General features: G+C 39.0%; 1 protein-coding gene across 1 annotated transcript; it reads right to left on the bottom strand.

Annotated features, from left to right (window-relative positions):
• Positions 1 to 2,328: 2,328 nt before the first annotated feature.
• LOC121513772 (dual specificity protein kinase CLK2-like) lies at positions 2,329 to 12,405 on the bottom strand. The gene is made up of 12 exons (XM_041793728.1): positions 12,242 to 12,405; positions 11,982 to 12,135; positions 9,461 to 9,551; positions 9,321 to 9,387; positions 9,122 to 9,238; positions 8,873 to 9,039; positions 6,495 to 6,589; positions 4,484 to 4,613; positions 4,282 to 4,364; positions 4,124 to 4,203; positions 3,956 to 4,046; positions 2,329 to 3,872 (listed from the first exon to the last, which is right to left on the bottom strand). Exons 2-12 carry the CDS (start codon positions 12,045 to 12,047, stop codon positions 3,699 to 3,701), a joined length of 1,161 nt encoding a protein of 386 aa, XP_041649662.1. The 5' UTR covers positions 12,048 to 12,135; positions 12,242 to 12,405; the 3' UTR covers positions 2,329 to 3,698.
• Between the last annotated feature and the right edge of the window lie 97 nt (positions 12,406 to 12,502).

Raw genomic sequence — 12,502 nt, 5'->3', positions numbered from 1 at the left:
TGTGTTAGGTGTGAATGGGTGAGTGTGATTAGGTCCTGGAGCAGAGGCTGATTGGCTGCTGCAGAGATTGCTGCCACCTGAAAGACTCCAGCAAGTCTACAAATACCTGCTGCTGCAGCCTGCTCTTCCTCTTCTGCCCCAGCCACTTTCAACAAAGCAGCTTGCGTGTTGTAGCCTCTGTGTGTTGTGTATACTTCTGAGAGTTAAGTGAGTAATTAGGAAGTGTTAGTAGTGTGTGTTAATCAGTTTGCTGTTAAGCCAAAACTTAACATTTTGTTACCGTCTTTCATTCAGCGTTAGATTGTTCAGACCATTAAATTGTAATAGGTGTTAGCGGACTAGACTGTGGTTAAAGTCAAGACCACACTTTTGTGTTAACTCTGAGATTTTAGGAACCCCAGTTTAGTATTTAGGTTTGAGGTATTAGAAATTTTGTGTTACCGGGTGATCTTTTGTTGTATGGTTTTTGCTCTGCGCCAAGCAAATAAACCTGTGTTTAACTTTTGAGGAGTTTTTCTGGCTGGTTTTCATGAAAGTGGATGGAGACTGAGCTACAGTATATCAAGTTATGTCTAGGTTCCCCTAGACCGGGGACGTAACAGGAGTGTGTATGTGGGTGACATTTACCTATGGACTGAGACGGACACCTTAATCAAAAAACCACCCTGGAATCCAAAGTCGATTTACACATTTTATTACAAAAAATACAAATTTCATGAAGTGACTCACTCATAAAACACTACATTTTCAAAGGATTTTGTCATCAAGCATTTATATATATCCTCTAAATTTTAGAGATTCACTCTGTCTTTGTATTTTAAAGCAGATTTTATCTGCTTTCTTGTCTGGAAAACACTTCGTATGTTTTCACCCATTTACCCAAATTCAAGTTTATTAACATTAAAAGCTGAGGACTTTCAAAGTTATGCTGCTGTGATTAAAATATCAATATGTCTTCTGATCCACTACTATGGAAGCACTAGGGGGCCATGTATATTATTTACTACGTTTTCCTGTGATAACAGGATAAATCAACTCATTATCACAGGAAAACAAATGTTGTCGTCCCTTGATAACACAAAAATATGTCAAGATCATGAGAAAATGGACAGAAATTATCCATTATCACGCGAAAACTGAGTAAATAATATAAGTGAATGTATGGCCCTTTGGGGCTTCCGTACACTACTCACGTTTCCCCCTCATGTTTATTTTACCAATGAGATGGTTGATTAAGCTTTTTTGCTCTTCCTTTAAATGGGCCGCCATTGTCTTTATAGTCCTCAAAGTTTAGGACTAAAGCCTAGTTTATACTTCTGCATTAATATCTTTGCCATAGCAACGCCGTGGTACCTGTACAACACTACTTCTACTTCTACAATACTCAGTCCCTACGCTACATCTGACTTGTTTGAGTACAAGAAAACATGGAGGTATACACTGGGCTACTTGCGTAGGCTTCTGCAGAGGGTTTAGGGCTATGTGTACCAACAGTATGCTTCGGCATAGATATGAGCATAAATCAGGCTTTTTTCACATTTACACATTGGTCTGGCATGTTTAGGCTCAGTGTAGACCAAATCAGAGCTAAAAAAGAAGAGTTGACACAAACATAACTCTACATTACTGCTAAGGTTGCCCTTCATTTGCAGAGTGTGTAGAAGAAAAATGCTGGATTACAACTGAATTACAGCATTTTAAGACTCAGACATCAGATGAACCACTTTAAGGTGGTTAGTTTATGACAGCACCTTGAATAAAACAACCTTAACCTTCCCACTTACAATTGGCCAGCTAATAAAATTTTCTCCTACACTTCTGCATCTGATCCTCTCTTTCTGGTCTCCAGTCTTTCTATCGCTGTCTTTTCAGTGTCAGACTGACATCTCCTTCAGTGTCTTCACAGCAGCATCTCAAGAGTCCCTCCTCTGAGCCATTAGGAGTCCTGCTCCAGATCACATCCATACACTTAAAGTGTATTAGGGACTTTTTTCTATCCAAAGTCAGTACATACACAATATTTGTTAATAACTTTCTTTTTTGTAACATGTTACAAAAAGGCATGGGTTGTGTCCAAAACCACACACTCATTCTCTACTCCCTATTACTTGTATAGTCAGCTGTCTATGATAGATTACATCTAATATAGGAGGCATTCACCCACTTGGATATTTAACCCTTTCATTGATTTGATAAATAAATCATGGTCAATATGATTTAGCTTTTTTTGACAAAAAAAACCCCTCTTAAATAATAAAAACATATGATGTAAAATAAGTGACTGCATAAATGTTAATGCCCTTCAACTCAGTATTTAGTAGATGCACCTTTGCCTGCCATCACAGCACTGAGTCTGTGTGGATCTGTCTGAATCAGACTTGCACATCTGGACTCTGCAATTTTACTCCATTCTTCTTTGCAAAACTGCTCAAGCTCTGTCAGGTTACACAGGGATTGTGGGTGGAAAGACCTTTACAAGTCAGGTCACAAATTCTCTTTTTGACTGAGGTTTGGGCTTTGACTTGGCCTCTCCAGAACATTCACCTTTTTGTCTTTAGACGATCTCTGTGTAGCTTTCGCTCTATACTTTGGGTCATTGTCTTGATGGAAAATAAATATTCTTCCAAGCTGAAATTTCTTTGCAGACTGAATAATATTGGCCTTTAAGGTTTTCCCAGATTTTGCCACATTCTTTTTACTCTCTACCTTCACAGGCCTTCCAGGGACAGCTCCAGAGAAACATCCCCACAGCATGATGCTTCCATCACAGTGTTTCACAGTGGGGATGGTGTGTTTGCCATTTGCCAAACAAAGCATCTTGTCTGATGGTCAAAAAGCACCATTTTGGTCTCATCAGACCAGAGAACTGACACATTCTCCCACAAGCCCAACACTAGTCAGGATTTAGTGAGTCTGAGTTCGATAGACCACTCTCCCATAAAGCTTTGACTGGTGAGGAACCTTGGCAACAGTTGTTATATTGTTATATTGACCATGATTGATTTATTAAAGGGTAAAAAATTCAAGCGGGTGGATAATCTAATAATTTATGCACTGTACATACTAGTTTTGCTCTTCTTGTCAACCAGCAGTCAAACGTCTCTTTTTCCTTGTGCTAAAGCTTTGAAACGTGATGCAAGATGCTGAATTTTGCTGGGATAGTGTCCATCAGTTATAAACTACTTTTTACAGTGCATTGTGGGAAGATGTTTTCACAGTGCTGTAACAAAGCTCTGCCGTCTTTAAACCATGACACATTAATACTGATACCACACTGGTGTAATGTTGCATGTCTGTCTGACCATTCACATTGCTTATCCGCATCCCAGAAAGGCAAGAGAGCACATCAGATACATCCTCACACAGCCAGTTAATGCATGCATGAAGTCAGGGCAGCGGACTCCTTCTCTAGCTTTGCTGATCCAGTTTTTGCTTTTCTTACGCCACAGAGGAGGGAACACGGCTTCCCCTGTTGCACCTCTTCAGTGTTCAAAGTGAAGGTGAAACTTCACAGGCTGTAAATATCACAGCTTTAAACAGCACTGTGAACTGGGTTAATGAGTGCACTTTATGGTTTAGCAATGCCTACTCTGAATTCTGACAGCACAATGAATGGGGTATGCATTTCATAGTGAACAGGGTGTGATTTAGGACACAGCCATGGATTTAATCAGTGATTATTGGTACTCCACATGGGGTCAACTGCTCATGTCACAGCTGTTCCTCCAGACCTGAGTCCTCCCTTGATAGATGAAGAAAGGGTGGCACAGTGCTGAGGGCAGAGAGATGCGTTTTGAAGGCTCGTACTCCAGCATCCTCTCCAAGAGATGAAAAAACTGGTGGTGCTCATTCCCGTGCGATAACAAGTACTTCTGAAAAGTTGAGGATAAACGTGTTGTCTGGCAGTTTTTGATGCATTAAGATTAGATATTTTTTTACATTTTTCTCTGCTCACCCTTAATGGTTTGCACTTTTCTTTCACATAACGCCCAGCTTTAGAGCTCTCATTCCAGTCAAGACGCCCCCGGTGGAAATACTTCTGCTTCCTGTAGAGAAAGAAACAACTTTTGTCGTCAAAATGTTTGCTTGCTTGTGTGTAAATGTGCACAGACATGTTACTTACCTGCTCTTTTGTATCATTCTCTGAGGAATTGGTCCCAGCATACTCTCCATCATAGCAAGATGCTCCTTATTGTCATGAGTCTATAAAAACACACATGAATAAATGAAGATCATGCCAGCATTAATCCACTTTAAATAATTCTGTGAGTGTTATGTGACCTGGTACAGTGTGAAGCCTTGGTAATATTCAAACAGGATACAGCCGATGCTCCACACGTCACAAGGATGACTCCAACCCAACTCTGTCAGACAAACAAAGAACAGGCAATTTAAAAATCTTTGCAAAAAAAAAAAAAAAGAAAAAATCAAAACATAACCAAAGAGTCCCAGTGAGTCCCTGGTCTTAAGCAACATCTCTCACCAAGTATGACCTCCGGAGCTCTGTAGTGTCGTGTTGAGATGATGGTGGAGTGGTGCTCGTGGTCAAAGGTGGCGCTGCCAAAGTCAACAAGCCGCACCGAGGTGTCTTTTACTCTCCTCTCATTACACTTCTGAGAGCAGACGGAAGGAGCAAGAGAAACATTTCTGAACTACAAATCATCATTTAAAGGATTATTCCACTTAAAAGAAGACAGATCTAGGTTTAATAGCTCTGCCTTTCATTTTTAACAGTTTCGATGACATGAACCTGGCCAGGTATGTACTCATGGCTGGCAACAGAATGGTGATGAAGTCTCATAGCACTAAAAACATCAGGATCTATCAATTAAACAGATTCTATAGCTTCAATAGCAGCTCTTAATTAGGGGTAAAAACTTAAAGTATAAAAAACAGCAATGGCAACAGCATTTTTGCAAAGTAGCCTGCAAACAGAGATATGCTAAAGAAGTTAGCAATCAGTTAGCATAATGACATAACCGAGGGAAAAGCTAGCCGAACATAAAAACAAACATACATTTAGCCTAACTTCACATTTTAACCATTTATCACAGGTAGCAAAGATAATCTTATAAGCAACATTTCTTTGGAACGGTGCAGTAAGGCACATTGTTAATGCAAAGAAGCAAACATCAACATGAGACATTATGTTTTCTCACTAAGAGATAGCATGGAGGACTTTTCCTGGCTGACAAGAGATTTGAATTTGCTCTCCCTCATGTCTCTGTCTCAATCTTGGTTTTTATACCTCCAATTTATAATCAAAGTTATCTCAAGACACTCTAGACCATACTCTCTGATGTGGACTATTACAAGAGCACAGCTCTAGCAATATCTAACCGTGGCAACTAAAACCTTCACTTTAAAAGGCAAGAATGTCATGTTTGTTCTAATTTATTAGTAGTATTATTATTGTGATGGGGGTGACCATATTTTCACACCTCTAAATAGCAACACTTTGATTTCACCAGAAACTCACATGAATGAGATGATAGTAAACTTGGATATTTCATCAGTGCACGTTTAAATGCTGTGGAAAGTGCCTGAGCAAATGAAAAATCAAGTCTCACATAATCAACCCAAACTGTATCTGAAAAATGCAATTATGTAACACCAATAAACACAAATCATTGGTGTTATAGCACAAATTTGCTCTACTAAGGTTGCTGTGACCAGCATTTTCCTCTCTGAAGTCTAGTGCAACAATGCTACCTCTAGCCTGTATCCTATTTGTGTTAGTTTTTTTTTAACATGGTCCTGTATGCTGGCTTTTCCACCATGGGTGACTGCAGATGGACTCTTGCACTTGGTCCAAAAAGCAGCATATTTATTGCCTGGTACTTTTCAAAGGAAGCTGCATCTCTCCTGGAGCTCTTTGGGATACAGCCATGGCAATGACATGGACTTTCATATATGCTGAAAATTAGTGTCGCAGGTGTGGTGCATTGTTTTATCCTGAAAGGTCAAAACTGGGAACAGTGTCATGTAAAAATATCTGTTGGAACACAGGGCTTTAAAACAGAAACATGTGGTTGGTGTAGTTTTCTTTAAAAACATCAACTATTCCTTATATAGGGACTTGTTACCTAATTGTCTTGTTGTCTTTCTTTCTTCATTTTACTTTAAAATAAGCTGCAGTTCTCACCATGTTATTCTTATAAATGAGAAAGATAGCCAGAAATAAAAAAAAAAATGGTATAATTACTCCATCATATGGAGGTCGAAATTCACATTTTCTCTTCACATGTAACACTCATGGTCCCATAGAGAACAGCAAACAAACTCCCCAGTCCTCCTGAATGTGCACCAGGAACTGAACACATCAGGTGCATTTGGTTCACAGTTTCTGCAGAGAAAAATTTGCATCTAAATGGGCAACCACAAAGCAATCTCTGGGGTTGTTCCGCCTGAGTTAATCCCTTCTTATTTCACATCCTGATTTTCTCTCCTCTCTCCCTGAAGGTCTCAGCCTTCCTGCCTGCAGTTTTTCATACCTTCTCAGCATTGTAAATGATGGAGAAGTCTGAGTTGACAAAGAGGATGTTTTCAGGCTTCAGGTCGGTGTGAGTCAGCTTGTTGTCATGGAGAACTGCAGAGGAAACAGAGGGGGGGTGCGTTTAGTTTAGTCAGGACAGGACGCCCTCGTCTGGTTGAGATTTATGTTGGTTAAACAGCAAATGACTTAAATAGTTTAACATGTTCTCTGTTTGAAAGCCATTATTACTCACCAGTGAAAATGTAGATCTGTTAGCTTGATCATAACACATTTTAGGTTGTGCAAACTGAAATAATTTAAACTTTTTTAAAGATATATTTCTAAGAAATGTGGTAAGTTATTTATGTGTTTAAGACCAATGCATTGGTTTCTATATACACAAATATACACAAATTATTGCTAATGTGTCATTAAGCATGGCCAAGACATTCAGACTTAACTGTTTATTTTTTTTTAGCAAACTCTCCTTGTAAATTATATTGCTGTCAAAAGTTGGTATTTTTAGGAGGCAGCAGCTTTGAGTGACAGATTAGTTCAGCAAACTTCTTGCTAATTAGAATAAATTTCATAGTAATAAGCCTATTCATATATATATATATATATGACAGCTTTATTTGATGCCTCCATGATGTTCTTGTGTTTCAAATACATAAATACATGTCATATATATGACAACTCTAAAGTTAATTGTAATCTGACCTTGCAGGAAGCCTGGTTTACCTGCAGTGTGTTAGCTTGTTAGCTGATTGGCAGCTCATAAAATAAAATTGGGCACAGACTGTAACTGTGCAACTTTAATATCTGATCATGTGCTAACCCTCTTTGACCCTCCATGCACAACCTCTGATCTTGACTGTATATTTACATTGACAGCCCACCTCTGTCTCCTTCTGTTGAGCGTTAGTGTGGCCAAAATATCCCAACAATAGATGACATACTGTGCTGTTGACCCCATTTGAAGCCATAATAGAGTTAGCTGGTGATTTAATGCCATGCCCCTTTGGCTAACCAGAACATATATAGGGTCCTATTAAATCTGTTTTATTTTTTTCCAAATCCCGTTTTTTCCGTTTTTATTTTTTGGAATTCCGTTTTATACCTTTCCACTAATTTTACCAGAAAAGAGTGCCCTGTCAATATAAAATGAATAAAATGTTCACTAATTAAATAGAAATAACCTTAAATTTATTGAAAAAGGCCACAGTTGGCCCAGGAACCACAGTTTGGATAACCCTAATGTAAAATAATTATAACCAGTGTAACAGTCAGATATTTCCGACATTTGAAGACACATTCACATGTATAATCACATCCTAACAGATCTTTATAATGTAAATGAAGAAATCCTTCTGTTCTCTCAGAGAGTGATGGACTTAATTGGCGGGTCACATTAAAGTTAAATGGTTAAAAATAAACCTGTTTCCAAAACTTTTCTTTACTCTCACAATATGTAACACTGCATGCAGTGCAGACCGCTACGTTAATGCAGACACGTGTTGGTTCATCTAGCAACCAAAGGGAACTACAGTATGTACCAGAGGAATTATTAGGCTTATAGATACTCGAATGTAACATCATTTAGACTACGGGACTTCAATCTCCAGTTTGAAGCCTCCGAGGGGTGAGGGGTGGAGACACATCCAAACGATGAGATGAACATTAGTGCTCTCACCTCTGCTCATTTCTGGATGTAGCTGGACATCAGACTGATCACAAGTAAGAGGCTTGGTTTGTGCAGAAATAGCTTTAGAAAGTGTTTCATGTGTATTTTTCAAAAGCTGCATTTGCTGTCTTATTACTTACTTATGTGTTGTGGGTTTACTTAGCTGTGTCCACTTATATCCAGTACAGTGCCCTTACTTACACAATCGCTAGTGTGACTGCTGTAAAATCAAAGTCCTGTCACTGGGTAGTGAAGTGACCATACTGAATTCATAGCTGTGAGCTAGTTTCCTGTGACCTATACTGCAGTCAGTCAGCAGGGGAAGCTGCTGGTAGTTTGGCTTCACTCCTAGGCTAATGATGCTCAGTCCATCTTAATATGCAGTCCTTGCTCATATGTTTATCTTGGATTTGTAAAGGATGAAAAGTAACACTTATTTGAGGATTGTTTTTATGAATTTAATTACTATTGGTAAAAAAAAAGGAAATAATTGAAAATGATAGTCATAATACGTTTCACAGCGTTTTTGTTTGTCTTTCATTGTGGTTTTGGGACATAAATGAGGCACACCATTTCCATGCTGAGGTAGCAGCTAGCCTCTCATGTAACCAGCTTGTTAGCGCCCGAATCACTGGGACAGCGGTTGATAATAAGCTTACTGTCAACACTGACCTTGATCCCTACAAACAAGAGAAAAAGTAGAGTGGACTCACAGCTGACAGCGTGGCAGATCTGGTGGGCCATGTGTCGGATCTGGTTAATGGGATAAGGCAGGAAGTTGTTTGCTTTCTGGAAGTCAAAGGTGCTGAGAGAGAGCAGCTCAAAAGAGATGCACACATGGCCGTAGAAGTTAAACCAGTCAAGCATCTGCACACAGTGACTGACAGGGGAATAAACACAGAAATGACACTCAGCAGACACAGAAAGATGAATACTATCCTAACATTGATCAGACTACTCACTGTTTATTGTCTGGATCTTTCTCAGTGATCTTCTCCAACACGTTGATTTCAAGTTTGGCTGCTTCTTTGTATTTCTCCAAGTTTTTAATGATCTTCAGAGCTACATGACTTCCTCCTCTACATATCAAAGCAGCATGTTTAAATCTACCAGTACTACATTTGCTTCATATGTTTTTCTTTATTAGTACATTTAATTTACCTGCTGTGGTCCACACATTGCACCACCTTCCCAAAAGTTCCTTCCCCAAGAGTGTCCACTATTTCATCTGTAAAACAAATTAATTTTAAATTAGAGCAGGTAACATGAAGCCTGCCATTTCCAGCTGAATTGATACATACATCTGTCCTCGAGGACGTCCCCATTTCTGTAGATCAGGTGTCCGCTCTCAGTGTCTCTCTCACTATCACCTGCAGCCTCATTGCTGCTCCGCTGTAAACAAAGTCAAACATATAAATAAAGTGGACAAAAGGATAATACCAGAACTTAACACTCAAGTACTACTGTAAGGTACATCTGAGTTTTTTGTATGGATAATTTGGTATGTTTTAAGCTGGGCTGTAAAAGCAACTTCGTAGTAGTAGTTATTACAGCGGCAAGTGATTTCAGTCTGTGTTGCTCCTTTAAGGAGTGTGCTGAGGTCAAAGACAAGTAAGCTAGGCCATACAGCAATCTATTTAAAGACAATCTGGCTGCAGACCGTAGATCTCAGACGGCCCTTCTTGCAGACCATGACTGTGAGACACCGTCTCTGTCAGAAAGGAAGTACTGTAATTTGCCAGAACAGCGTATTTCCAGTATTAGATTATTTTAAAAAACTTTATTCATTAGTAAGGTCTGGCAATTACATTCATGAAATAACTACATTGCTACCATTACAAACAAAGCAACGTTTCATAAATAAAAATGAGAAAAAAGTCAGAGATCTAGTCTGAGGGTAAATTATGTATAGACCCATGAGCAATGATGGCTAGCTTTAGCTTGGTTAGCTTTAGCTAAAGATAACAATCTTATGTAGTTAGGTAGTTGACTAGCTAGCCACGCATTTAACATTACTACGAAAGCCAATAATGATAAGTTGGCTTTAGCAATGAGAGTTTTAGCAAATGTAGCTAAAGCTAACATAAGCTACATAGATAATGTTAAGTAGCATTCATAGCTAACATTAGCTTTGTGCTTTCATTAGTATAGATATCTGTGAGCTTCATGAGCCTTAGCTTTAGCTATGTCAGCTATGCAGCTTATTTATCAACATAACTTATATGTAGCTTGAATAGCTACATTAGAGATAACGTAACTAATGTTAGCTTTCTGGCTTCATTAGTATAGATATCCATGAGGTTTAGATTGTGCTACGTTATCTATGTAGCTTACACATCTTAGGCCGCTAACAGAGCTATGTAAGCTATGTTTGCTACGTCATGTAGGACTGCTGTTTTTCCTGTAAGCTGACTGCTTACTCAGCTGTATTAAACGTTTTGCAAGTCAGGTTTTCTACTTTGACGTCCTAACCCTTATCCTTTACCATAAACCAACTGAAAATTTAATCTGATTTTATTTTGAATGTTTTAGTGTGCATTTTCATTCTGAGGGATGCTGTGTCTCACAGTAATTGTCTGTAAAAGGGGGCATCTGGGAGCTATAGTGTGTAGCCAGAACCCTTTCATATATTTAGCATTTTTAAGTCAAAACAGGCCAAAACATTATTTTCATTTTGCTTAAATGTATGCTATACAAAAAAATGTTGAGGTATTTTGTGTTTCCTCCAGAAAGCCCGTGTTTGGCATTATTTTACAATGCAAAAGCTAACTACGTGTTTTTCCATCTCAGTGTTTGTCAGCTGTTTGGGTCTGTAGTGTTTAAAAGAGACAGAAACAAAAAACTGAACTAGAAATGAACGATTTTGACTTGATACCTCTAGGATTACTCAGGGGGACTTGTGTAGAAGGAAACTCAGTGGGCCAAAAGAGAGAGGGGAGAAACTTCAGCGGAAACTGGGGAGATTCCAAATAACCTGGTAGGGATGGTGTGTAAACTGTAAGCCCAAGTCCAGAATTCTGGAGAGCTACTGTTGTTATGAGCGGGACTAAGTTACAGCACTACTTCAGGACATCATTTTATCCTGTGAATGGGTGGCTGCATTACTACATAAATTAGTACAATCCAAAAATGTATGATAAAAAGTTCAAACAGCAGCTGTCCTTCAAAAAAGCAATCTACGGCACACCGCTTTTGTTGTCTTATCTCCTTGGGTTTGTATAAAAAAATTGCATAAAACAAATTCTTAATACAGCAAAAACCTTCAAGAATCAGACGGCACTCAGACTAAGCCACCTCTGTTGTCTGACCTCAGACTGGTTAATAGGTTGTCAGCTGGATTTACTCCTGGCTTAGCCTGTTTTTGAACTTGAAGATAATGGCAATAGTTGAGCAAATATGTTCACAAAGGAAATAATGTCATGCATTTCCTGGAGGCTGCAGAATCCATTAATCTTGCAAAACCCAAAGCCTTTACATCCAGGCTGAGTGTGATGACCTGAGCTTGTACTAAAGGAGGTTAATAAGAAATGTCAAGTGACTTCTGGCCTCTTTGGAGGCTCTATTTCCATCCACATACTGAGACTGGTATTAATATCAGAAGCCCAGCATGTGCTGAGGAGACATTAACTGACACGACACAGACAAGCAAGTGACACATATAAACAGTCTGCAGGGGATAAGATACAGACTATTTAGAAATGACCACATTGTACAGACTATGGCAGTTAATAACATAACTTTGATGCAAAGTAACTTGATCCTTGAAGGAGAAAAAGATGCAAAAACACTGCAAACACATAGACTAGATACTGAGATACTCACTGGGAGGCAGAGGCAAATACAGTCCAGAAAGGCTTTATAGAGAGAGTACAGCTCTGTCTTTCCCATAACCAGAGTCACTCAGAGAAGTGGAGCAGCCCAGCAGAGGAGAAGAGGATGAAGGAAGGTTGTAAAAGGTGAAGCAGCAGGAGAAAAACTAGATGTGATGAGATGTAGAGAAAAAGCTCAAAGGACTGGACAAAATGGAACTAGAGCAAAGGCAAAGAAAAACCAGAGGACATTTAACATCGTAAAAAAAATACCCTTTAGTGTTGTCCATGAAATGCTGAGTGGACTAAAAGATGTCAATCAAAAATGCAGGGGGAAAATGCCTTGTGAGGAAAAGAATAAAAGGAATAATCTAAAGAAAGTGAACTACAAAGCCGGAGACAAACAGAAAAGAGACGAAACGACAGCAGGAGGGAGGACAGACAGAGAGGGTGTGAAAGAGAGAGCTGAGACACACGCTAATAATAAACTTTGGTCACAGCCCCCTGAGAAAGTCTTCAGAGGAGAATCAAGAT

This window comes from Cheilinus undulatus, linkage group 8 (assembly GCF_018320785.1).
Source record: "Cheilinus undulatus linkage group 8, ASM1832078v1, whole genome shotgun sequence".
Classification (NCBI taxonomy): domain Eukaryota; kingdom Metazoa; phylum Chordata; class Actinopteri; order Labriformes; family Labridae; genus Cheilinus; species Cheilinus undulatus.
The sequence above is the reverse complement of the archived record's forward strand: the minus strand, read 5'-3'. Positions and strand labels throughout refer to the sequence as shown.